The sequence below is a fragment of the Mustela lutreola genome, chromosome 12 (assembly GCF_030435805.1).
Source record: "Mustela lutreola isolate mMusLut2 chromosome 12, mMusLut2.pri, whole genome shotgun sequence".
NCBI lineage: Eukaryota > Metazoa > Chordata > Mammalia > Carnivora > Mustelidae > Mustela > Mustela lutreola.
The window spans coordinates 32,789,099-32,815,649 of record NC_081301.1 but is presented as its reverse complement, the minus strand read 5'-3'; the positions used below and the strand labels follow the sequence as shown (position 1 = coordinate 32,815,649).

The following is a 26,551-nucleotide window of genomic DNA, read 5'->3' as shown; positions in this document are numbered from 1 at the left end:
GTGATTTTTTTTCAGGTCACTCCAGCAAAAAAAAAAAAAGTGAGTGTTTCCTCTATTGTGTCTACTCTTCAAACGACACTATTACTGTTATTTGTGTTCTGTTTTATTCCCCCAATGAGACAAGATTAAACCCCTGGAGGGTAAGGACTATGTGTTATAGGTGTTCTAATCCTCGCGGCGCTTATCAGGATGCTGTCCAAATGGTGAAACATGTAATAAAGATTTAATGTACATTTTGCACAAATACAATATTTAAAAAGGAAAAAGAAAATCAAAATTCAAACACTCTAGGAAACTGCGTTGATCACTCATCTCCTCAAAATATCTTGGAAGGAGTCCCAGAATAATTGTTAAAATTAACTTTTTAGACTACCAAAGTCTGAATAAAATGTTGATGCTATTGTTACATGGATAAGTGAACAAAGTTTACAAGAAAACTATTACTCCCCCAGATTTTAAGTGTTCAAACAATAGTTTCTCTACTTTTAAGAATTAACCAAGGAAAAAATAAATAAAATATAGAATTAAAGGTTCTTGATGGGTGATCAATTACTCAGCCATTCCTTTCACGTTTCTCTCTCTCCCCCACCACTATCCTCACCCCAATATGCATATATGTATACACACACACACACATGCACACACACACACGCAAACACTAGCAGGATATCATCTATATAACAGGGCCTGAAAAAAATACCTTCATTCTCTCAGAGTCTATACATGAGAAAAAGAAAACGTAAAAATATTAATGAGTATTGTAGAGATCTACAGTGTTTTGAAAAAATCACACACGTAATATATTAAGATGTGTATTTTGTTGGACAACTATTGACGGTTGAGCATTGTTAAAACAAAACATAACTAAAGACGTCATTTTCTGGATGAATTTCTTGAGGAACATTTGCAATTGCTGGTATCTCTGGTTCTTCTGCTTTGGGTTTTTCTCTCATTTCTGTAAAATAAAATATGGAAATAGGTCCAATAAATGGTATTGAAACAATTAAGTATCTCGGGGGAAAAACTCTGCCTCACACCTTGCACAAAAGCAAATTTCAAATAAATAAAAGTTTTAAATATTAAAATACCATAAGTTTTGTAGAAACAATAAAGTGTTTTTTATACTCTTAGTGTTGGAAAGGCCTTTCTAAGCAGAATAGAGGCCAGAAAACATAAAGGAAAAGAATGACTGGTTTGAAAAACTTAATATTAAAATCATGACAGTTTTGAATAACTAAAAATTAAAATTTTATCATGTAGATGACAAAAACCACTATAAATAAAGTTAAGCCAAAAACAACAGGGGAAATATTTATAACTTATATGTAGGTGAAAGCTTAATAACTAAGATATAAGGATCTTTAAAATCAATCCAAAAGATCAAATTTAAAATAGAACAGGAAACGGGCGCCTGGGTGGCTCAGTGGGTTAGGCCTCTGCCTTTGGCTCAGGTCATGATCTCCGGGTGCTGGGATAGAGCCTGCATCAGGCTCTCTGCTCAGCGGGGAGCCTGCTTCCTCCTATCTCTCTGCCTGTCTCTCTGCCTACTTGTGATCTCTGTCAAGTAAATAAATAAAATCTTTAAAAAAAAAAAAAATAGAACAGAGGGACGCCTGGGTGGCTCAGTTGGTTAAGCAGCTGCCCAGCGTCCTGGGATCGAGTCCCACATCGGGCTCCTTGCTCAGCAGGGAGCCTGCTTCTCCCTCTGCCTGCCATTCTGTCTGCCTGTGCTCGCTCTCTCCCCCTCTCTCTCTCTGATAAATAAATAAAATCTTTTAAAAAAATGAACAGGAATTCAAACGCAATTCTCAAAAGAAAAAAATTCAAATTTATTATAGTCATGAAATTCAAATTCATGATAATATTAATGCCTAGTAGCAGTAGTCATCATTTTAAAAAGTAGAAATTAAAACAATTGGGTTTTTTAGTTTTATTTTTTTAAGCCTAACACATAGGAAAAGGTTGTTTGTTTTTTTTTAAAGATTTACTTATTTATTTTAGAGAAGTGGGGACAAAAGCTGGGGAAGCGGCAGAGGGAAAGGGAGAGAGAATCCTCAAGCAGGCTCCTTGCTGAATGCAGAAACTGACACGGGGTTCAATCCCGGGACCCTGACCTGAGCCAAAATCAAAAGTCAGACATTCAACAAACCGAGGCACCCAGGTGCCCCAGAAAAGTTTTTTAAAGGTAATAATATGCAGTATGGGGGCACCTGGGTGGCTCAGTGGGTTGGGCCTCTGCCTTTGGCTGGGGTCATGATCTCGGGGTCCTGGGATCGAGCCCGCGTCGGGCTCCCTGCCCAGCGGGGAGCCTGCTTTCCCTCTCTCTCTGCCTGCCTCTCTGCCTAATTGTGATCCCTCTCTCTGTCAAATAAATAAATATACATATAAAAAATAATATGCAGTATGGGCAAGGGCCTAGTGGAAAGGCATTATATAAACTCTTGGTTTGTGTGGATTGCTACAATATTTTGGGATGCTGGTCTGAGAGAATGTATCCAAACATTAAATGTGGGTACCTTTTGGCCCAGCATTTCAATTTCTAGAGATTTATCCAAAGAATATAATTGGACAGACAAGCTTCCTGTGCCTCAGTTTTCTAATCTATGAAATGGGGATAATATCGTTTTTCTGTTAGGGCTTTAACATTGAATAAAATAATTCACCCAAAATGTTTAATAGTTTCTGGGACATAGAAAGTGCCCCATAAATGTTACTTCCGATGATGTCCATTGAACTCTGTTTTAATAGTAAAAGTTGGCAGTAATGTAAGTGTTCGTCATTTCAGAGATTGGCTGAATAAATTATTGCACATATAATACCATATAACTGCTACAAAAGATTTCATCAAGATGGCCATGATATATATTGTATGTGAAAAAACGCAGGTTACAGAATGTATTCTACTATCTCATTTGTTTTTTTTTTTTAAGATTTTATTTATTTATTTATTTGATAGAGAGAGATCACAAGTAGGCAGAGAGGCAGGCGGGTGCAGGGGGTGAGGAGCAGGTGGCTCCCTGCTGAGCAGAGAACCCAATGCAGGGCTTGATCCCAGGACCCTAGGGATCATGACCTAAGCCGAAGGCAGAGGCCTTAACCCACTGAGCCACCCAGGCCCCCCTACTATCTCATTTGTTAAAATGAAGGAAAACGACCTTCAGGATGAGGATCAAAGATAGGAGATGGTGTTAGAGTGGACTTACTCTACATTCACTTACATATTGCCCTCCCTTATCATGATGAACGTTCATAATTCATTATTATGAACATTTTCTACTCAGTAAAAAAGGTAGATACTTCCACTTGTTTGGCCAGACAAAACCCCCCAAAAGGAAATCACGAATTAATTTCCCACATTCACCTTGGCAAGAATGAACTTTCTAGAACAGAGCCCTGTGTGGATGAGAGCTGCTTCTCCAGCAGGGGCTCCTGTCAGCACAGGCCCATGCTTCACCCTATCTGCTTTTTACTCTAATTTTCTCTTTTCTTTACTCCAATTTTTTCAGGGTATTTCCAACTAACCCCATGCTTTTGTTGCACTCATCTTTTAGGAAAGAGAATAAATAAGCTACCAGAAGGATTTCTTTAGGAAACAATCGCCTGGAGAGAACTCTAGTCTGGGAGACTCAGCCCTTTGCTAACATTGTCTACGGTATTGTACAAAGAGTAAGTGAAACAGAAGAACGGTCACATTATTTAAAAAGTGTTATGCTTAAGAGAAAGCTTTTCAGGAATAGGCATTGAAATAGAAAGGGATTTTAGAAAACTTGATAAATCCTACAAAAATGAGCTCCCCAGTAACAGGATCACATTTTATATCTTTATAATTTCCTCATACCTTGTACCCTGAGAATTTACTTGCTTTAAGTTTGCTGGGAAATTTTTATTCTCAAGAAATACTGTATTCCTGAAATTTTCCTATTAATTTAGATTTGACTGTTCTTTAAAATATTTTGTACATAATTCATCTTATATTGGGTTCATTTCACTTTACTGGCTAATGCTTCCCAGGTATATCAAACACCTACTATAAACAATTATATTTTCTTTTTTTATTATTAAGAGATTTTATTTATTTATTTGAGAGAGAGTGAGAGGGAGAAATCATGAGAAGGGAGAAGGTCAGAGAGAGAAGCAGACTCCCCACAATGCTGGGAGCCCCATGTGGGACTTGATCCCTGGACTCCAGGATCATGACTTGAGCCGAAGGCAGTCGCTTAACCAACTGAGCCATCAGGCGCCCCACACTTATATTTTCAATGATTTTCTTTTAATTCTTTGTAAATGTGCCAAACAGACATTGGTTGGAAGAAAAACATTTTTTACTGGAAACTAGCTAATGACATTAATCGTATCCTTTGCAATAATGGGAGATACCCTACGATTGTTAAGGCAGGCTATAAAATCACCACTCCAAGGGAGACATACCTATGTTGGTGCTCTAACTATAAATGGGGAACCCCACTAAGTGGCAGTATCACTGACTTATCCTGATAAAACACCCTACCTCGAGGAAAAGTATAAACATCCTTAGCATCCTCCTGGTGTGCTTTAGGATCCTGGCCTTGGGGCCCACCTGTTTCTTGATGTGGTTCTGGAAAGCATTCTTTGGGCAGATCCTTATTTTTATATGCCTTAGTAGAAAGATCTTCAGGCCCAGGTGTTTCTTGGTATATTTCAGGTGAATAGTCTTCAGGCCCAGGTGTTTCTTGGCATATTTCAGGTGAGCCTTCCTCAGGCCTAGGTGTTTCTTGGTATATTTCAGGTGAGCCTTCCTCAGGCGCAGGTGTTTCTTGGTATATTTCAGGTGAGCCATCCTCAGGCCCAGGTGTTTTTTGGTATATTTCAGGTGAGCCTTCCTCAGGCACAGGTGTTTCATGGTATATTTCAGGAGGATATTCCTCAAGAGCAGGCACTTCTTGGGTTGTGTTATGAGAGAATGCTTTAGGCACAGCAATTTCTTTATATGTTTCATGAGAGAAGTGTTCAGGTTCAACTGTTTCTTGGTGTGTCTTTGTAGAAAGGTCTTTAGGCACAGCTATTTCTTGTGTCTTAGGAAAGAAGCTTTCAATCTCAGCCATTCCTTGTTCTGGTTCAGAATTGTATTCCTCAGGTTCACCTCTCTTTTGGTATGTTTCAAGAGCATACCCTTTAGGCATATCTGGTTTGGAGAATGCTTCAGGGGAGCATGCTTCCAAGTCAGCTATGTCTTCAGATGTTTTAGAAGGAAGGACTTTGACTACAGTTGTTTCTTGGCACATTGTAGAGGAGAGGGCTTTAGGTTCAGCCATATCAGGGCACATTCTGGAAGGATGGTTTTGAAGTACAGCTGTTTCCTGGCACATTGTAGAAGTGAAATCTTCAGGTTCAGCTGTATCAGGGCACATTATGGAAGAATGGCCTTGAATCACGGCCATTTCTTGGCACGTTGTAGGAGAGAGGTCTTCAAGTTCAGCTGTATCAGGGCACATTATGGAATAATGGCCTTGAATCACGGCCATTTCCTGGTTCATTGTAGGAGAGAGGGCTTCAGGTTCAGCCACATCTTGGCATGTTTCAGAAGGGTGGTTTTGTACAACTGTTTCTTGTAACTCAGAAGAATGATCCTGATGTATGTTTTCTTGATCCACTGCAGAAAATTGTGTCTCAGGCATAACTTTTTTGGGAGAGGCTAGCAGAGACAACACTTCAGTTATACTCTTAGGTGGTTCAGTTTCTTTCTCCGTAGGTACCAGTGCTTTCTCCATTGTGTCTTTTTTAAATTGTGACTGAGGTTCCCCCTTTAGTTCTGTACTTTGTCGTCTCTTTCTTCCTCTTTTGTTTCCTTTTCCTGTCCTTGGCCGCTTGCATTTTTTCTCTCTGGGGAAGATAAGAATTAGTGTCAGCAATGGGATTACAGGATTGGAAGAAATCCTTAGTGATAACAGTACCAGGTCTCCCGCATCCTACTGTGTTGTACGACCATAAACAAATACTTAATCTCTCTAGACCTCAACCTTCTTGTTTGTAAAATGAAGTAGAAGTGCTAGATGTTCTCAGTTGGCAAGAGAAGAAATGTCCCTCGGGGAATTTTTGTCTCTGACACCTGGCTCACACAGAATCTTCCTGGTGAGTGGAGAGAAGAGAGAGAGAGAGAGAGAGAGTGTGTGTGTGTGTGTATGTGTGTGTGTGTGTGTTTAAAACCATATACTTAACGATTGGTCCTGGTAAGTGTATTACTCATGTTGTACAGGAATAGACTGGCATGCTGGTTTACACAGATGTCTCTTTGGGTCGAGTCTATGTGAGTTTAGTCCCACTATGCCCTGCGCAAACGGATACAACTGTGTTTCTAGATCTGCAATCTAGGCACAGCTCCTTGCCTGTGCAGCCCGCAGACAGAAGATATATGTATAATTGCTTATCTAATTCAGCGTCTTGTGTACAGAATGTTAATCGCTGTGATACATGTCAAATGAGATGTACTGTAAGCTGGGCCAAAAGCTGCAAAAACATTTCTGGAAATAAAGAAGTCTAGTAGAAAGGCATGAGTGGCCATATTATACCTACTCCAAATTAATAGCTAGAGGAAGGATCTAAAAGATAAAAGGATATGCATGGAAATTGCAGCTAATGACAAATTGTTAGTTATTGCCACTACAAGCAAATACAGATGGCTAATGCAGATGGGCTGCGGGGTTGGGGGAGGAAAAGGTGCTATAAATAAACATTTCATCATTTTTCTAAACCTATTGAAATTCTGTTCTATGCTACCTGCTCTGCGGAGCCTTCTCTTAGAGATCACAGGCTGAAATGTTCTCCTTGCTCAGGATTTATGACGAGGGTCATGCTTTTAGGGGAGGGACATGGACTGCCTCATACTTTCATTTTTTCTGGGGAGATATTCTGAGAGTAAATATTCTTATTTCTTTTAGCAAACAAGGTAAAACCAGCGCTTTTATATCTCTGCAGTGTTCATAATTCCTTGCATACTTAAATGGGTACCCTATTCTACCTTTATTTATGTTTGGTGATTTCCATAGTTAAAAATTTTTTTAAAGGTGGCCTCACAAGAACTAGTTTGAAATCAATGTTTTGAAAGTTATATATGTGGGGCACCTGGGTGGCTCAGTGGGATAAGCCTCTGCCTTCAGCTCAGGTCATGATCTCAGGGTCCTGGGATTTAGCCCCGTATCGGGCTCTCTGCTCGGCGGGGAGTCTGCTTCCCCCTCTCTCTCTGCCTGCCTCTCTGCCTACTTGTGATCTCTCTCTCACTGTCAAATAAATAAAATCTTTTTAAAAAATAAAAAAAAGTTATCTATGTAATAAGACAGTCAAAAATAAGTATTAAAAGTAATATACAAGAGGGGTGCCTGGGTGGTTCAGTGGGTTAAAGCCTCTGCCTTCGGCTCAGGTCATGATCTCAGGGTCCTGGGATTGAGCCCCACATCGGGCTCTCTGCTCAGCAGGGAGTCTGCTTCCCCCTCTCTCTCTGCCTGCCTCTCTGCCTATTTGTGATCTCTCTGTCAAATAAATAAATAAAATCTTTTTTAAAAAAAAGTAATAAAGAAGAAGATGTGCAAAAACGATGGGATGAGACCTCAGCATTATAGAGTTTAATTCCAAGTGACAGAGGACACAAGATAATTTATGAAGTCCTCATTGTCAGATTTTTAAAAGATGGTGTATGTGACTTTTTCAGGAAACACATTTCATCCTAGATATTAAATCCTAAATAATTTGTTAGGTACAACTCTGAGGGATACTGAGTTATGTTCCATATTCTTCCTGGTTGTTTTTCAAAAGACACAAATACATCTATGTGGCCTAAAGTTTAATCCAGACTCCGTCACTGGTCAGCTATGTGATCACGGACAAGTCACTTAAGCTCTCTATTCCTTGGTTTCTTCATAGGTAAAATGGAGTAAATGGTATCTGTCCAACTTCATGTGGTAGTTGTAAGAATTGCATATAATAGGGGTTCCTGGGTAGCTCAGTTGGCTAAGCATCCAATGCTTGATTTTTGGCTCAGGTCATGATCTCAGGGTCCTGAGAGTGAGCCCCATGTTGAGCTCCCTGCTCAGCAGGGAATCTGCTTCCCCTCACCCCCTCCCCCTGCTCATGCACACTCTCTCTCTAAAAATAAATAAATAAATCTTTTTAAAAAATAACTGCATATAACTTGGATGAGTGAATTATTCAGGTATAAATTAGTATTCATATTAATACAGGAAGCCCAGTCCTTCTTATGTGCCAGGCACGGTTTTGAGTAATTTACTTATTCTATTATCTCATATAATTTTCACATCATCCACTTATGAGACAGATACTATTATTACCTCCATTTTGCAGATGACAAAACCAAGGCACTTTCTTGTCCAAGGTCAAATGGCTAGAAGTGGGGGAGTCACACCTCAGATCTAGCCATTCTGGCTGTAACAGCCAGGGCTCTTAACCATGACCCTCTGCTGCTTCTTTCTGGAACCACCAAGGTTTCACTGTGTGGTGTGTTATGGTAAAAACAGCCCTCAGCAGTAAAGAGATGTGTCACAAGAGCATGGCCAGCCAGCTGCCAAGAGACTTACCAAGGTGTCTTCTACTTCAGTGGCTTTTTCAACCTTGCCCCACCGCCCCCAACCCAGCAAGCCCAGAAACCCAATTCTATCAGCACACGGAGAAGAGCTCTTTTTATCTGGAATAGAACTCATCAACCAGCTCAGAGAGACTGATAGATAAGCCTAAAGACCAGTTTTTAAGGAAACAGTGAGAAAAGCAAAGTCACCTAGCAGAGGATGCTTGGACTAACAGACGAATGTATTCTTTCTCTGTACCAAGTATTTGAGAAGCCAAGTAACGATCAGAAGTTTGCTTGGCAAGTATGGAATTAGGGGAGCTAATAGGATATTCTTCAACTGAGTCACCTGCCACAAGACTCGAGTACAAAAGTTTCTGCTGTAATTCCTGGAAAATCATAACTCCTGGAAAACCTTTCTGCAAATCATAGACTCAAAGTTCAGTGCTTTGCGGGGTGGGGGGGAGGGGGATAGAGTTAAGGCAAATAACTCAAATTCTGTGCAAATTTTTGTTTGTTTTTATTAAGTAGGTCTAACACGGGACTTGAACACTCAACCCTGAGATCAAGACCTGAGCCAGATCAAGAGTCGGGGGGCTTAACTGACTGAGCCACAGAGGCACCCCTTGTGCAACACCAACGAAAATAATGGGTACCCAGGAGATGACTTGAGTAGTCCAGACAGGCCGCTTACCCCTGCTGGAGGCTGCCTGAGACAGAGTGAAAATACTCAAAAGCAACAGTGTAAATGCAGGCTTTCAGCTGCTGAGATCATGCAAATGATGGGGGTACTCTGAGCCAGCAGGCTGGGCAAGGAGATTGTGCAAGCTACATGTGGGGAGCAGTGCAGGGCTAATCCTATCCTCTGGGGAAGGATGCCTGAATGCACCCTGCTTTTGCAGCAGCCAAGCTGAAGATTTTCCCTTTTCGAAGGTTTTAATTGTATTCCCTTTTGACCAGGCAAAATCTCAAACCAATACAACTTCTACATTATACTGACATCATTCTCCTATTTACCAATCACATGTGAGCTGACTGGTGCTGTAGAAACTCGCCTTGTAGCAAACTAGCTGGTAACTCAGTCCACAGGGGGATAGGTGCTTTTTCTCCAGAAAAGTGCTAAAACATCTACATTGTACTTTTTTTTAAATGATGCCTGCAAATATGTAACCTATTTTATCTTTGCCATCAAAAGAAACATTTTTGCAGCAATGAAGAAATGCAAATCTAACTGCTAATCTAATAATAATCAGAATGATGATAATAAGTGTTTAGATCAGTGGTTTTCAACTGGGGGCAATTTTACCCCTTCGTTTCCCCCCTACGCCCCACCCCCTGTCCTATGTCAGCCGACATTTGACAATGTCTGGAAACACTTTTGGTTGTCACAACATGGGTGAGGAGTGCTACTACTTTCTAGATGCCAGAGAAGCTACAAACCATCTACAATGCACAGAACAGCCTCCCACACAAAGACTTACCCTGCCCACAGCCTCAATAGTGCCCAGATTGAGATACTCTGGCTTAGATGGGCTAAACTCATACTCTGGCTCCTTGGGCTCCCTGTTTCTATCTCTAAGCATGTCCAAGTACCTCTGTTTTCAGAGTCCTATTTTAAATGAGTGTAGTTAGAAGCTGCCTCGTTTATAATCATGGTTTCAGACTCCCTCCCTAAGGGAGGCAGGTGACTTTGCTTGGAGATTTAAGAACTCCTACACTCTTCCATCACTTGTTTCCATGGTTTACTCCATGGAGAGTTAGCACTCTTATTCAATTAGGATTTTACTAATTGAAAGCTTGGAAAAACTAGCTCAACATTCTCCTCCAAGATATCTACTGCTCCCAAAAGATGCTTCTATGGTTGTATTACCAGGGTAGTAGAACACCAGGCCCCTCTATAATATGATTCAGCTGCCTGGGGCTTTAACTTAAGAAGAACAGGAATAAAATTATTTTCCCAACCCTTCACTAGCTATGCGATTTTAGTCAAGAGATTTAACCTTTGGAGACTTGGGGTTTTTTTTGTTTTGGGGGTTTGTTTTGTAAAATAAGAATAATCCCCCACCCCCTCCAATTTCTGGGGTTGTTGGAAAGATACAGTGTGTAAAAGCATGTCAGCACTACTTGACCCAAAGCATATACTGGACAAATATAAGTTCTTTTCCCTCGCAATGATACTATACCCAACATGCCACTGCAAATTTTGCTTCTCTTGTGCTTCAGCTTTCCTTTTTCTGAGTTGCTCTCTGTTTCGCAAATTCCAAGTTCCAGTGACTTCTGTAGGATCAAAATGGAAGTTAGAGGATGTAGTGATAAATTGTGGCATTTATCAGCAAGAGTCCTAGGGCACAGTGGTAGAACCTCTACACGAGGTGTCTGTTTTGCTCCCAGCTTTTGGGGAACAAAGACCATATCTTATTTATCTCTGTACTGACCTCCAAAGAGTGCCTAGGAGCAAATATTCAGTAAACACTTTTTAAACGAAAGAGTCAGTACATAAGTGTGCTATTAACCCATTAATTTCTTCAAAATAATTTTACATATTGTAGAAACATTAAAAAAAATCAACCATGTTCTGCTATCCTTAATGTTAGAACCTATTTTCATTTTATTTCTCATACCCATCTAGTCCTTATATTACATTAATCTGTAATGATTGCATACTATAATTTTATCATTATTAACCTAACATTATGTCAGATATATTTTCTATGAGATAGTCCTCATAATTGTAACTTCAATCAAGTTGATGTATTTCTGTTTGTTCAGTCATTCTACTAGCATTGGTTGTTGCCAATTTTATGGGAATTTTATGGCAAATTTTTTTGCCATTGTAGATCAAATTATAATAAGAACATTCATGCATACCGCTTCTTTCCTTTTGAATTTTTTCCTTAGGATGATGTTTCTCCAAGTTCTTTGGAAAGTTATCAAAAAAGGGTTCTGTTGCCATCTAAGTTGTGAAAAGTTAGTGGGTCTTCTTAGAACTGTAAAGTGATTATAAACTTCCACTGAGATTCCAAAGAGACAGATCATGCCCCTTGGACCACAGCACCTTTTGTTCTTAGGATAGAAGTTCTTAGTGAACTTTGATGGGGGAATAATATACCTTCATTTTTATCAATGTTTAAGTAAATCTCCTTCAATTATGAATGTAGGTGACAAACCACAGCAATTTTTGTTCAGTAACTGACTTTGTCACCAAAAGAAATCACAGATTTTTCCTATCACAATACAGTTGTTACAGATACCTAAAACTACAATTTATTTGAGATGATATATTCAATCTGATACAGTGGTTTTAGACTCACCTTAATATGATCTTGTTATTTAATACATTTACAAATAAGCATATATATTACTATATCACAATTTTAAAATTTTGATTATTGGATCTTATAATTGTTCCCTCTGGAATCCTATCAATTTTATGTATTTAAAATATTTATTTTATAAAGGGGTCTATAGGTTTATAAGAATGTGGAAGAGATCCATGGCACAAAAAAAAATTTTTTTTAAACTATCTCAAGGCCTAGGGTTCTGCAAAATGTTTTGAGACATGTCACTTTAGAACAGACTCAAGACTAAGATTAGTGAGTCAAAAGAATTAGCTCTATTACAGATCGGGCATTAGGTAGACCAGATCTCTTTCCCAAAAATCATAGCAAATTTGCACTACCATAGAAGTATAAGCATGTACTTGTCTTACCTCAGCCATCCAGTATTGGGTATTTTCATTATCTTTCACTTGAATATATTATTAATAACTTACTTGTTATCTCCTTATGTTTCTCTGACTTATTAGAATCAATGCACTGTAAGTCACCTCAGAAGGTATATAACCCCAATACTTCCCATCTAAGGTTATATGAACATAATCATGTCCTTTTTGGGGGACAGATCCATAAAATTTAGGAAAATAATCACAGCCCCAGTTCTTCCCAACAGTCACCAAGTCATCTGAGTGGCCACTAGAGACCTCTGAAGATCTCTCATTACCTGGAACATGATTCTCTTCTTGACGAGGATTAGGTGTCTGACGGCGTTTTAAGCGAGATTGGTCCTTTCCCAAATCCATTTTGCTGTAATACCTTCCTGCTATTTGGTCTAACTTCCACAAGCAACCTTTTTAAAAATATCAAAAGCACCTAACAGTTAGACAGAAGCAGGCACACAAGTTTACTTTTCACTTAACTTCCCGCCTAAAAGTTTTATCTGGTGGGACCACAGCTGTTGGGCACTTCTACTTTCTTTATCACACTGCACAGGTATGAGTGAGTAGGGGACATGGTTCCTACTATCCTCATCCTGTAGCGTAGTTACTGGTTAGAGAGGGAACTACATGGCCACAGCCTGGCATGGCGCAACCATTTATTTCTGTTGCCTGAAAAGTGCCTGAGTCTGATGGTCCTTTTTGGAAGGACCTTTGTACACTATGGAAGTAACATAGTGTAGAAAGAACCCTAGGTCTAGGATCTAACCAGTCCATGTCCTAGAATAAGTCACCCCTCCTTTCTGCGACTCTATGCAAGGTGGGTAAATACTTCCTGACTTGCCCACCCTGCACAGTTCTTGTGAAAAACTGAAGATAAGAATGTGAACACTATGAAGGGGTGAAATTAGACTTACAAGCTCTTCCTGCAAATGGCATTCTTTCTACCTTAATCCTTTGCAAAATAATGTAAAGTCTTAGAAATAAATTGAAAAAATTTTTAAAAAATAATGTAAAGTCTTGCTGTAGATGCTGTGAAATTTAGATGATAGCGCCAAAGAATAAAATTAGGAAACTGAAGCAAATCTGAACTCTTTTCTGTTCACCTGATCATTCTGCATTGACTCAAGGTAACTAGTGAAATCCACTGTTACTTGTCCAGGAAATGTCAAAAAGAATTTCTTAATGAAAATATGACCATGTGATGCCACAGAAATTAAGTTGGAACCAGAGGAATTACTCCATCCCCGGTCGGTTACCCCATTTGAGAAGGCAAGGAGGCTGTTCAAGTAGGGAAGGACGACGGAACACACCTGGATGTGAGCAGCCGGTCTGAGAAATGCAGGATTAACAGTATTTGAGAGTCACAGATTGCACTGAAGCGAGTTTGAACGCCAGTGATGCTCAGTCCAGTTAAATAGTCTGGGGGCCGACTGACCTAGCTACACACGGGGACAATATCGGTACCTATCTCATGGTGTTATTGGGAAGATTAAGTCAAATACTTTGTATAAGACATTTTCTATGTGCCCAGCATATTGAACGTGCTAACAAGTATTAGCTGCTTTTATTAATATTAAAAATATACTAACCAGATTTTGGTAAACCAAGTCATTGTTGGTGTTGTTTTTCAACGACTTATTTATTTATTTATTTGAGAGAGAGAGAGAGTACAAGTGGAGTGAGAGTCAGAGGGAGAAGCAGACTCCCTGCTGAGCAGGGAGCCAGATACAGGACTCAATCCCAGGGCCCCGAGATCATGACCTGAGCCGAAGTCAGACACTTAACTGACTGAACCACCCAGGTACCTCCCAAGACATAGTTTTAAATGCACTAAAGAAATGCAGGAAATCTGGAAAGAATCTTTTATAAACAGGAAACTTTTAAAATGTGAAGAGGTGCCCCGTGCTTTTCTAAACTCTTATGGCATTGGAAGTAGAAGGGCCCGCAAAACCATCTAGTTCCCTCCCCCATTTTATATATGGATAAACTAAGAGCCAAGGAAGGAATGATTTACCTGCCCCAAATTTTCTTACTTATTGCCAACAGCACCTCTTACTGATTATAAAACAGCTTATCTTTTTCAGGCTTGATCTTGTCTGGGTATGAAAATGTATGAACAGATGAGAGAAGCAAGTTTTTCAAACACACTGGAAAATATTGAGAATCACATAACACCCATATATACCCAGCACCCAGAATTAATGTGGTTTTCAGTCATCAGATCCTAATGCTTTAGCTTTACATTCCTAAATTTTCCAGTCTTTCTCATCAGAAAACATCTAAAAACTCATAACCTCAGAGACTGTCTCTACAAAGGAGTCCTGGAAGGAATGGAAGGTGTAATTTGCAATTTGCTTCTTGATCATTTTTGGATTTTCAGATATAGGGCTTAAAGAAATCAAATACAAATTGAAGTAACTTTAAAAATTTTAAAGTAATATGTTGGTTAACTGAACATAATAAAAAAATAAAAAATTTTGGAGCGCCTGGGTAGCTCAGTGGGTTAAAGCCTCTGCCTTTGTCTTGGGTCATGATCCCAGGGTCCTGGGATTGAGCCCCACGTTGAGCTCTCTGCTCTGCAGGGAGCCTTCTTCCTTCCCCCTCTCTCTCTGCCTGCCTCTCTGCCTACTTGTGATCTCTCTCTCTGTCAAATAAATAAAATCTTTTTAAAAATTAATCAATTAATTAAAATGAATTTATATCTATTTAAATAAAATTAAAATATTTTTATAAATATTTTATACTTATTTTATATTTATATTAAAATTTTATAAAGAAATAAAAAATTAAAAAATAAAATTTTAGAGTAGTATAAAGTAAATGATAAAGTTTATCATTTAAAACTGGAATCTTAAATATTGATCCCTTTATTTGAAATGCTTTAATTCTTACTAGTTGTTTCTTATGATAGCTCAGTTAAATAACCTTATCAGATATCTCTGGGGTACCTTACAGAAGATGCGGAAGTACTTCTTAATGAGAATGATCTTTACTCAGGGCTTATTATGTTCAGTTCAGTGATTTGGTAAACCTTAGGGAATGCCACGTACTGTGTGCCAAAAGTTGACCAAGACTGTCAGGATGCAAAGACCCATGGATGTAGTCCCTGAATTCTGGGCACCGTATGCTCAAGAAAGTCATACACATCCTTATTGTAAGGAAATAATAGATTCTTTGGTGTGCTGCAGCCTTCCTAAGTTAATTCCACTCCTGCCTCATGTTCCTGTATCTAGAAGCAGACTGCAGAGGGACCATGAGAGGGCGGGGTCTCAAGTTAACAGTAGTAGGGCCAGTACTGGGTGGAGGGGGCCAGTGAAGGGACCTTGGAGTAAATTAGATTGGAAGTCAGGCAAGCTGTCTTTGATGTGATAAGCAGGCCAGAGCAGGAACTTGTCTGGGACAGCAAAGGAACAGCCACCGAAACAGAGGAAAACCAGAAAAGTATAGTGTCCCAGAAGTCACTTGAAAAAGATGTTTCGAGGAGGAGGGAGTGGGGGTGCCTGGGTGGCTCAGTGGGTTAAGCCGCTGTCTTCGGCTTGGGTCATGTTCTCAGGGTTCTAGGGTGTTCTCAGGGTCCTAGGATCAAGCCCCATGTCAGGCTCTCTGCTCAGCGGGGAGCCTGCTTCCCCCCCACCTCTCTCTGCCTGCCTCTCTGCCTACTTGTGTTCCCTCTATCAAATACATTTTTTAAAAAATCTTTTAAAAAATTTTTTTAAAGAAAGAGGAGGAGGGAGTGTGATCAATTGTGTCAAATTTAGCTAATAGGTAGAGTAGAAGAAAGATTGAGGGTTGTCTATTTCCTAACAATTCAATTCATTATAGACTGCAGCCCAGAGGGGCCCTATAGACAGGACAAAGTTACATGATTTGCACTTCCTAGTGCACAACGAAGAGGCATTGCTCCTCCTACAAAAATTAAGAATTTCCCATCGAGGGGCTCCAGGGTGGCTCAGTCAGTTAAGTATCTGACTTCGGCTCAGATCATGATCTGAGGGTCCTGGGATCAAGCCCCATGTCAGGCTCCAGGCTCAGTGGGGAGTCTGCTTGTCCCTTTGCCCCTCCCCCTGCTCGCGCGCACACACACACACACACACTTTCTCTCTCTCTCTCTCAAAAAATAAAAATAAAATCTTAAAAAAAAAAAAAATTTTCAAGCCAACCACAGCAGAAAATTAAACCCAGCACAGGGCCTTCCCTACTTTCACAAGTGTTTCACAGGATCCTTGCAGTAGACATAAAATAATTATGGTCATTTTTTCAGATTTTTCAGACCTGTGTATGGTCATTTTTATACTGGTGCTAAGTTTCGAGTGATTTCAGGTCACAGAGCTAGAGTAAATCTGGAACTTGGGCCTTCAGCCTCTGAGCCCGGTCTTCTTCCTACAAGACCAAACCAGTTATTGAGGGAGAGAATGGCTTTTCCACCTCCTGACCCATCTGGAGCAAGTTTAAATATTGACGTCCTGTTCATGCTTTTCAGAAGGCTGATTGAACCATGCAGGTGTGGGGAGGAAGGAAACATGGCTAAGAACTTCTGCCCCAGGGCTCTTATGATGGGGGTGAGAAGGGAGAAAGACACATGAGGTACTATCCCATCAAAAACATGGTCTGAGCTTGTCTGCTTATGGATGCCGCCGAGTACACATCGTTAAAGTTCCACTCCCACCGCCATCAGGTCTAAGTCAGAGTCTCCCAAGGGGCTTGAAGAGCTGTGGAAGCTCTTCATCAGAGGTCTGGGCTTTGAAACAACCAATGAGAGTCTGAGGAGCCATTTTGAACAATGGGGAGCACTTAAAGACTGTGTGGTAATGAAAGATCCAAACACCAAGTGCTCGAGAGGCTTTGGGTTTGTCACATAGGCACCTGTGGAGGAGGTGGGGGCCGCCATGAACACAAGGCCACACAAGATGGATGGAAGAGTTGTGGAACCAAAGAGGGCTGTCTCAAGAGAAGATTCTCAAAGACCTGGTGCTCACTTAACTGTGAAAAAGACTTCTGTTGGTGACATTAAAGAAGACACTGAAGCACATCATCTAAGAGATTATTTTGAAAGGTACAGAAAAATTGAAGTGCTTGAGAGCATGACTGACCAAGGCAGTGGCAAAAAGAGGGGTTTAGCTTTTGTAAGCTTTGACAGCCATAACTGTAGATAAGACTGTCATTCAAAAATCCCATACTGTGAATGGCCACAACTGTAAAGTAAGGAAAGCCCTATCTCAGCAAGAAATGGCTAGTGTGCTTCATCTCGCCAAAGAGGTCGAAGTGGTTCTGGAAACTTTGGTGGTGGTCGTGGAGGTGGTTTTGGTGGGAATGACAACTTTGGTCGTGGAGGGAACTTCAGTGGTCGAGGTGGCTCTGGTGGCAGTCAAGATGGTGGTGGATATGGTGCCAGTGGGGATGGCTATAACAGATGCAACTTTGGAGGTGGCGGAAGCTATAATGATTTTGGCAATTAGAACAATCAATCCTCAAATTTTGGACCCATGAAAGGAGGAAATTTTGGAGGCAGAAGCTCTGGCCCCTCTGGTGGTGCAGGTCAGTCCTTTGCCAAACCATGAAACCATGGTGGCTATGATGGTTCCAGCAGGAGCAGTAGCTACAGCAGTGGCAGAAGGTTTTAATTACTGCCAGGAAACAAAGCTTAGCAGGACCGGAGAGCCAGAGAAGTGACAGGGAAGCTACAGGTTACAACAAATTTGTGAACGCAGCCAAGCACAGTGGTGGCAAAGCCTATCTGCTACAAAGAAGACATGTTTTAGACAATACCCATGTGTATAGGCAAAAACCTCTAGGACTGCGGGTGCCTGGGTGGCTCAGTGGGTTAAGTCTCTGCCTTCAGCTCAGGTCATGATCTCAGGGTCTGGGATCGAGTCCCACATCGGGCTCTCTGCTCATCGGGGAGCCTGCTTCCCTCTCTCTCTCTCTGCCTGCCTCTCTGCCTACTTGTGACCTCTCTCTCTCAAATAAATAAATAAAATCTTAAAAAAAAAAAAAAACAACCTCTAGGACTGCATTCAAGACTATTTGTATAACAGGTTATTTCAGTTTCTGTTCTGTGGAAAGTGTAAAGCATTCCAACAAAGGGTTTTAATGTAGATTTTTTTTTGCTCCCATGCTGTTGATTGCTAAATGTAATAGTCTGATCCTGACGCTGAATAAATGTGTCTTTAAAAAAAAAAACACACACATGATCTGGTACAAGTGCTCCAAAGCTAATGTGGTTATGTGTTTTCAGGCTATACTGATAATTATAGAGCCCCCAAACCAGGGGAGATCAGAGTCCTGCTACATTGTGGTTTGTCATGCTGTATCTGGAGCATCATACTGTGAGGACCATGGGCATGATATTTGAGAATGTTCAGGAAAAAGAGGTAGGGTATGTAGCAGTACCTGGCGGTGTAATTTGGGGGGAAACTGCAGCATTCTTGCTAATCCTTGGCTTTTTCCCTTGTAAAACAGGAAAAGTAAAACTTCACCTGGATTCTGTGGTGGACAAAACCAATCTTGAGAGCTTTTTGTAGAATGAAAAGCACTGTGTGGATAGGAGTGTCCTAAACATGGGGGGTGTTCGTGGTATTGTTGGAGTGGTCTCGTGACGCACCTAGGCATTCTCCTAGAGTGCATTTGCGTACACAAGTCAAGAAAGGGAAGATATCATGCACTTACTTTTCTTTTTCTTTTTTTTTTTTTTAAAGATTTTATTTATTTATTTGGCAGAGAGAAATCACAAGTAGACGGAGAGGCAGGCAGAGACAGAGAGAGGGAAGCAGGCTCTCTGCCGAGCAGAGAGCCCGATGCGGGACCGGATCCCAGGACCCTGAGATCATGACCTGAGCCGAAGACAGCGGCTTAAACCACTGAGCCACCCAGGCGCCCCCATGCACTTACTTTTCTTAGTGTTCCTTCCTTGCTAAGATACTTTTCCAAAGCTTTCGAATTCTTTTCAAAGAGTGGATCAAACTTTGTTTTCCTAAGTGGAGATGGAGAGTTTCTGGTTTCCCTCTCTCATGGTCTGTGGATACATGATAAATGAGTTCTGTCTCTGCTTAACCAGATGCTGCAGGACTCCTAGTGATAACATGGTCTATGGTTCTAGAAGGGCGGCAACCTGCCTTTCAACCTAGTTTGTGGCAAAGGTCGTCCTTTGGCCTCCTCCACCAATGTTTATTTCTACTTCTTACTGTATAGACAAATAAGCACCTCCCGATGAACCATGAATGGTCATTTGTCTGGGGAAGAACAATTCTGCTCCCACCTTGAGCCGACATCACATCTTTCTTTCCCCAACTTCTTGAACTCCTACCATACTCAGTTGACCTTCTTTTCCCCACACCCCTTCTTCCTTCCTTCACACCTGCAGTCTAGTTTTTCTTTCCACATTTCGTTCTCTCATCAGTGATGCCTAGCGGCCAAGTCCCGTGGCCCCTCGCAGTTCTACCTCTGAGAGGGAGAGACTTGCTCACGACCCCTCCCAGCACTTCCACCCTCCTTGAAACCTGCTCTGGCTCTTGGCATCTGTGAGGATCTATTTTTCACCTCTCTTCCTCATCCTTCCGCACGGCTTCTCTTTCACTCCCCCGCAATGTGGGAGGTATTTCCCAAGGATGACTCCCTGAACTTTTCTCTGTATACTTCCACCCTTCTTAGGTGGTTGATCCAACTGTAGACCTTCTGTTATTACCTCTGTGCATATATCTTCTAAATAAATATCAGTCTGAGTTCTAAGTTCAAGTTTTCAAGTGTCTTTTGTATGTCATTCATTACAGAATATCCCACTGCACCTCCAACTTAGCATAACAAAAACCAAATCTATCTGCCCCCTCAGGCCACTTTCCTCTTTGGTTTCTTTCTGTCAGAACTATAGCACCATGCTCCTGGTCATCTAGTTGTAAATCTTCACCACTGTCTTCCCCTCTGTCTCCTCACTCCTTCTCACATCTGGGGGACACGGTTCCATCAGTTTCTTCTTCCCAGTGTCCCACATGTTCATTCCCACTTATCCTTCCCCATGCCACCATCCCAGAGAGGGACCTCACCTTCTCACTCAAGTACTGGAAAAGCTTCCTAGGTGGATTATCTGTTTCCATTTTCCCTCACTATCCCCAGACTGTCCTGCAGAAAAAGCCAGAACATTCCCCTTATGGCTCACTCTGAACTGGTTACTACCTTGTATACAATACTGTCAAGTATCAGTAACACTTTCAGGATAAAGACTTAATTTCTCATCCTGGCCCTTACAGCCAACTTCCTGATCTTCTTTCCCATTCCTTTCCCCAAAATACCCAATATTCTAAGTAAACAGTGCCATTGGTCCTCTCTGTTTGCCCTTGGCTCTTTCTAACACCCACAGTACCTTTATTCACACCTCCTGGCTGTTCAGTGTTCTTTCCTTGTGTCTGCCCATCCAGGTAGTGAGCGCCTCCATCACAAAGCCTTTGATGATGGTGATGATGATGGCGAGGAGGAGGAGGAGGAGATGTTAGCCACTTTACAAACACATAATAGGTACCTAATGTTTTATATACATTATCTCATTCAGCTAATATTATCTCTGTTTCACTGATAAGGACATTACTGGTTTAAAGAGATTAGGTTATATCCAAGGATCATCTAAGCGCATTAGTGCTAGATTTAGGGCTTAAAACCAAGGCAGTCTGTCTTTAAGTTCAGATTGACCATTCTGTTCTACTACCTCTTCATACCTAGAAGTGATCTCTCTTTCCAAACTGTAATCACACTTAAGGTGAGCTTCTTGTATAGTAAATACCACATAATAGTTTTAATTTTATTGTTCACATGTATACATCTTTTCTACAATATTCATTTGGCAAACACGTAACAAACATTTACTGCCAGGCTCTTCACGGAGAATTGGTGACATGGAGAAGAATCAAATAAGAGTCCTTTTCCCCCAAGAAACTCAGTCTGATTGAGGGTGAGAGATAACAAGCAAACCTGAATTCGAATATAACACAGTGTAGTCATTTTAATATTGATATTTCCAAATGCTCTGAGAGTAGATATGGAGTACTAATTCTATTGCCATAGAAGCGGAAATTTAAGGATATTACACTGTGCACCACGGCTATAATTCTTATTTGTAACTGCCATGGAATGAATCTGCATTGGTCAACAAGCAGATTTGGGAAAATGAAGAGGTTTTATATGTATGTAATAGTGTCATGGTTTTTTTTTCCACTTTATACTAGTGAGTTTTCCCCCTTTTAGTAATTTCACACACAAAAATAATAATAATAACCAATGTTTATTGAGCACCTGCTTACCATATGCCAGGCACTATTCTAAGCACTTTATATAGAATTCATTTGGTCTCTGCAACTTCCTTTAAGGTAAGTAAGTATTGATATCCTTGCTTTACAGATGAAGAAACTGAAGAAGAGGCATGACCTTGCGCCGTAAATCACCCAACTAGTAAGTGGCCCAGCTGGGTGGTTTGGATCTAGAGATTTTTTTTTTTTTAAGATTTTTTTTTAAAGAGAGAGTGAGCGCACAAGCAGGGGGAAAGGCAGAGGGAGAGGGAGAAGAAGACTCCCTGCTGAGCAGGGAGCCCGATGTGGGACTCGATCCCAGGACCCTGAGACCATGACCTGAGCTGAAAGCAGACACTTAACCAATTGAGCCACCCAGGTGTCCCAGCTGGATCTAGAAGACCATATGTTTAATTACCTTGTTCTCTTACCTCTCAAGTCTACTTCTTTCATATTGAATAAAATAAGATAGCAATATATTTTCTTTTCCAATCCCCTCCCTCTCCTGGTTTCTCTTTTTCCCTCTCCCTCATACTTCCCTTCTTTTTGACATTTGTTGACTCTTTATTCTGCCCAAAACAATGCAGGGTGTTGGAGATACAAAGGCAAATTAACAAAACACAGCATACATAGAACAGTAAGAAAACATGGATGAGGGACACTAGCCAAGGTGGAAAGAGAAGGACTTCTTTGAATAGATGATCTTGAGCTTAGTTTTGAAGGGTAAATAGGAACTAACTATTGCAACACAGCAAGGCTAAGAGCAGAAAACACAGGCTCTGGAGTCTGATCTAAGGTTATTCACATCAGGTTGTGTACAACCTAGGGAAAGTTACTTAAAACCTCCCACCCTTGATCCCCTTGTATATGGAATAGGTATCACAACACCCACCTCTCGTGACTATTACGAAAATTTAAAATGAAAAATTATGGAAAACATTCAGCTCACAGATGACCTTAATACGCTGGCTGTTATTATGATTGCTCATAATCTAATAGAACCACTAAATAGTAAAGCTGAGCAAGGCGTTAGAGTTATTTTCAAGGTAAGAAAGTGGAGATCCAGAGGGAGGCCAGTGTCACACAGGCATAGTGGCAGTTAGAACTGGAACCTGGATCCTTTAAGAGTTCTACCACTTTCCTTTTACTTGTCTGGTGTTCTGAACTCTCCTGTCTACAGGTCAATCTATTTCATTCCCTTGTTTAATATGTATTTCCCAAACTTTCCAATTGTTTACATTCCCTACTTGTAACTTTTGCCAGATTCTTGTAATAACATCTTCTATATTATTATTTGCTTAATATTTTTTTCTTCAGATAAACCCATTTTTAATGAAAGCATTTCAAACATTTTTTTTTTAAGTAGGCTCCAGGCCCCATGTGGAGCCCAAGGTGGGCCTTAAACTCACCACCCTGAGATCAAAACCTGAATTGTTTCAAATGGAAATTTTATATCACCATTGTATGCAGAAAACCAGTCACAGGTTTGTGCTGTAATAAATTCTATTTCATCCAAGGCACATTAAAGTAGATACCAAGCTATGAAAATAAAAAACATTTCATCTAATTATCTGTACTTCCCCAAGTGGAATGCATACCACATCTGGGAAATGCTGGCCTATGTAATTAATCAATGAACCTTCTCATTTTACAGAAGTTCTAGATCATGTCCAAATCCATCTGTAAACCAAACTGCCCTTTGCGGTGGCTGATTTATAACTCAGAAGAAACTGAGCAAAAGACTCACCTCACTCCTGGCCTGCTACTGACTCACTATTATTCAATCAGCAACTCTCATTAACATCTCTAGTTGAACACTAGCCTCTCCTATTTTTGCTATTTCTTCATCCCGTGGAGTTTTAGCAATTCTGGCAATGAACATACTCTAGAAACTAACATAATGGGGCGCATGGGTGGCTCAGTGGGTTAAGCCTCTGCCTTGGGTTCGGTCATGATTTCAGGGTCCTGGGTTGAGCCTCACGTTGGGCGCTCTGCTCAGCGGGGAGCCTGCTTCCCTCTCTCTCTCTCTGCCTGCCTCTCTGCCTACTTGTGATCTCTCTCTCTGCCAAATAAATAAATAAAATCTTTAAAAAAAAAAAAAGAAAGAAAGAAAGAAAGAAACTAACATGATGCTTTTGTTCCATTTATGAAGTTTCAAATCCCTGCTTCCAGCAGATTCTATCCCCCGACTTGGAATTTATAGTTAAATTAACCTAGATCTGTCCCTGCCCCAAAAGGGACCCCTGTGATGAACTGCAACCTTCTGAATGGTTCTGCACACCACGCACCTGCTGCCCACCCCAACTCAGAGGGTCCTGCGCAGGTGTGTTTTCAGTAAATAGTCATCGCCTGAACCAATTGGGGTAGAGGGGCTCTGGCTAGAACTGCTGCCACTAGGTGGACATCTACGGCAATTGCACCATTCTCACCTGCCAATGAAGTCAGAGCTTTGGCTCCAGCACTTTCTTTTGGAGGCAGCCAGCCTTCCTCCCTCATTTACTGACACTCTCTGTTCCTCCTCCCTGCAAGCCCTCCTATGGTGAGTTAGCACTGGGGACGTTTGCATACCAAACACTTAGCTAATTGATATTCTGTCACAATCTGCTCAACAAATGGTAGGCTTTTTTGTTTTGTGTGTGCCCCCCATCCCCGTGTGTGTGTGTGTGTGTGTGTGTGTGTGTGTGTGTGTGTGTAGTGACATGTTGGTTGTATTTTTAGCCAGGTTGGGAAAGGAAGAGCAGGAATTACTCTGGCAGGCAGAAAATGTCTTGCCAGGGTCTTTCTTGCCTGGCGTTCTCTTAAGTGGCTGTGAGCGCCTTTAACAGATGGAGTTCAGTTATATGCTCCAATCTGATTTTATCAGCACATATCCTGGGCAAGTTCAACTCGAGGATGAAGACTTCCTTTGTGCTTCTATATGTGTTGTCTTGTCACCCTTTCTTGTTAGTACTCTCTCCTCATTTTAAGGAAACCAGCCTTGGTCAGCCATGAGACACCCGTGTGGGAGTCACGTAACAATGTCTGATGGGGATAGAAGATGGTGGCAGTCCTGGCCCAGCCTTTGTAGTGAACCTTCCAACCTCCCCCATCAGCAAGAAGCACTTTTTATTCTTAAAGTAAGTGGCACAACGTTCTTGGTAATCAAGAGAGACACTAAAACAAACCCAGACAGAAGAGCCATCCTCTAAGACCACCAGTAGCACCCAGAATGGCCCATAATTCTTCTATCTGAAATAGGAGGTCATGTGTTACTATTGATATAGCCTTTATCATTAAAGTTGGACATTTCACTTCACCTCTCAGGAAACATTAACTCAAAGGAACCACTACCACTCTGAACAGCATGTGGTACAGCGGGTAGAGCCTGGGCCCTTGGATCAGAAGATAAATAGGGTATCTATTTGCACAGAACTGCTATTAGCTGATGTTTTTACCCAGTCCAGATGGGTGTATAATACTTCTTTCTCATACAGGGAGACTGGGGAGAACCTTGTCAGACAGAACATAAATAACTTCATTGGTCCATCCCATGAAGGCAGACTTTACTTTCTAGAAAACCACACACCTACTCTGACTTATGGAAACCTCCATTCCCATATCCCACTACCAAATATGACACCGAAATGGATTTAGTCATCTCTCTGAGAGGAAAGAATAGAGTGGAACTGCACTAATCCAGTCAGTTTAATTCCCCTTTAATGGGAACTAAATTAAGATCTCAATAATACATGATGACAGTTCTGCTTTCTAGTCTTATATAGAAACTACGCCTCTAGCTCTAAATCCTAGTTATCTCTGACAGAGGAAGTGAAGCATTGATCAAGTAATAGAGTTGTTATGTTGTAGGGAGTAAAAGGAGTGGAAAGAAGAGATTGATGGCGGGGGGGGGGGGTGTGGAATAAATAAGTACCAGGGGGAGACGTCTGGGTAAGTCAGACAGGGATGCCAGGCTTGGAGGGCGAGCTATTTATTTTGGGATTTACGAGGGAGCTCAGAATTGTGCTTAATGAAGTTACATGAACCTGGGACACCGTAAACACTAAATTTCACAGAATCTCATAGCTGGAAGAAATCTGGCCCCAAGAAATGCTTGGAAACCCTCTATAGACTCAGTTTACTAGAATATGTTTCTGTTTTTAAGCACTTTGTTAAGGAAACCAGCAGGTACTTTTTAAGTAACCCCCATTTGTTATAGTTCTGATTGTTAATTCACAACCCTGGGAAAGTCATTTCCTATTTAGGGGCCTCTGCTCAAAAGTGTGACCTCTCTGGCTATTAGTTTCCGTTTCTTTCTTTTTTTTTTTTTTTTAAAGATTTATTTATTTATTTGACAGACAAAGATCACAAGTAGGCAGAGAGGCAGGCAGAGAGAGAGGAGGAAGCAGGCTCCCTGCTGAGCAGAGAGCCCGATGTGGGGCTTGATCCCAGGACCCTGGGATCATGACCTGAGTCGAAAGCAGAGGCTTTATCCCACTGAGCCACCCAGGCGCCCCTTAGTTTCCGTTTCTATAAATAACCACCCCAGATCTCTCCTGCCTGCCCCTCTTCGTGGAGAACAGGCAAAAGACAAAGGGAGAAGTGGGAGTGTCTTGGTAACCCTGAGGTATGGTGCACTTTCAAAAACATGACGAGTGTTGCTTTCCCTCCTATATTCCTCACCAGTGACATCCCCCCATGCTGTGCAAGAGGGGCAGTGTTCCATCCCTCTCTGTTCTACCAAGAAGCTTCTCACCCTTGCTCTTCATTCTTTTCATAGAGTGACCCACAGACGCTATAAGAGCATTCACCCAGGGATCCTGGGCTTTTGCACAAAAAACAAGGAACAGGCTTGTGCTGGTCACAGTGCTGGCTGCCTGGGGTGGGAATGGGGGAGGGCTAGTGTGCAGGGAGGCTTAGCAGTGGTCTTCTGGCTCCTCCCCATATCCTCAACTACCAGGGCCACCTGTCCACAGGCCTCTATGGACCCCTGAAGAACCCAGCGTAGCAGCCCACACAGAGGAGCCTCGTAGTCCTGAG

The 26,551-nt window shown here is 41.3% G+C and overlaps 1 protein-coding gene and 1 pseudogene across 4 annotated transcripts; one reads left to right on the top strand and one right to left on the bottom strand.

Annotated features, from left to right (window-relative positions):
* Positions 1-207: 207 nt before the first annotated feature.
* HEMGN (hemogen) lies at positions 208-22,591 on the bottom strand. Of its 4 annotated transcripts, XM_059142855.1 has the most exons (7): positions 22,428-22,591; positions 20,620-20,699; positions 19,155-19,278; positions 12,551-12,676; positions 10,735-10,828; positions 4,508-5,859; positions 208-955 (listed from the first exon to the last, which is right to left on the bottom strand). In XM_059142855.1, exons 4-7 carry the CDS (start codon positions 12,627-12,629, stop codon positions 849-851), a joined length of 1,632 nt encoding a protein of 543 aa, XP_058998838.1. In that variant the 5' UTR covers positions 12,630-12,676; positions 19,155-19,278; positions 20,620-20,699; positions 22,428-22,591; the 3' UTR covers positions 208-848. The 4 variants fall into 4 exon arrangements, with proteins under 4 accessions (XP_058998838.1, XP_058998837.1, XP_058998840.1 ...); XM_059142854.1 differs by lacking the exon at positions 19,155-19,278; XM_059142857.1 differs by lacking the exons at positions 19,155-19,278; positions 20,620-20,699; positions 22,428-22,591 and having other exon boundaries at positions 4,577-5,859; positions 12,551-12,731.
* On the top strand, positions 16,762-17,887 carry LOC131812115 (heterogeneous nuclear ribonucleoprotein A1-like 3; annotated as a pseudogene).
* Positions 22,592-26,551: the final 3,960 nt, after the last annotated feature.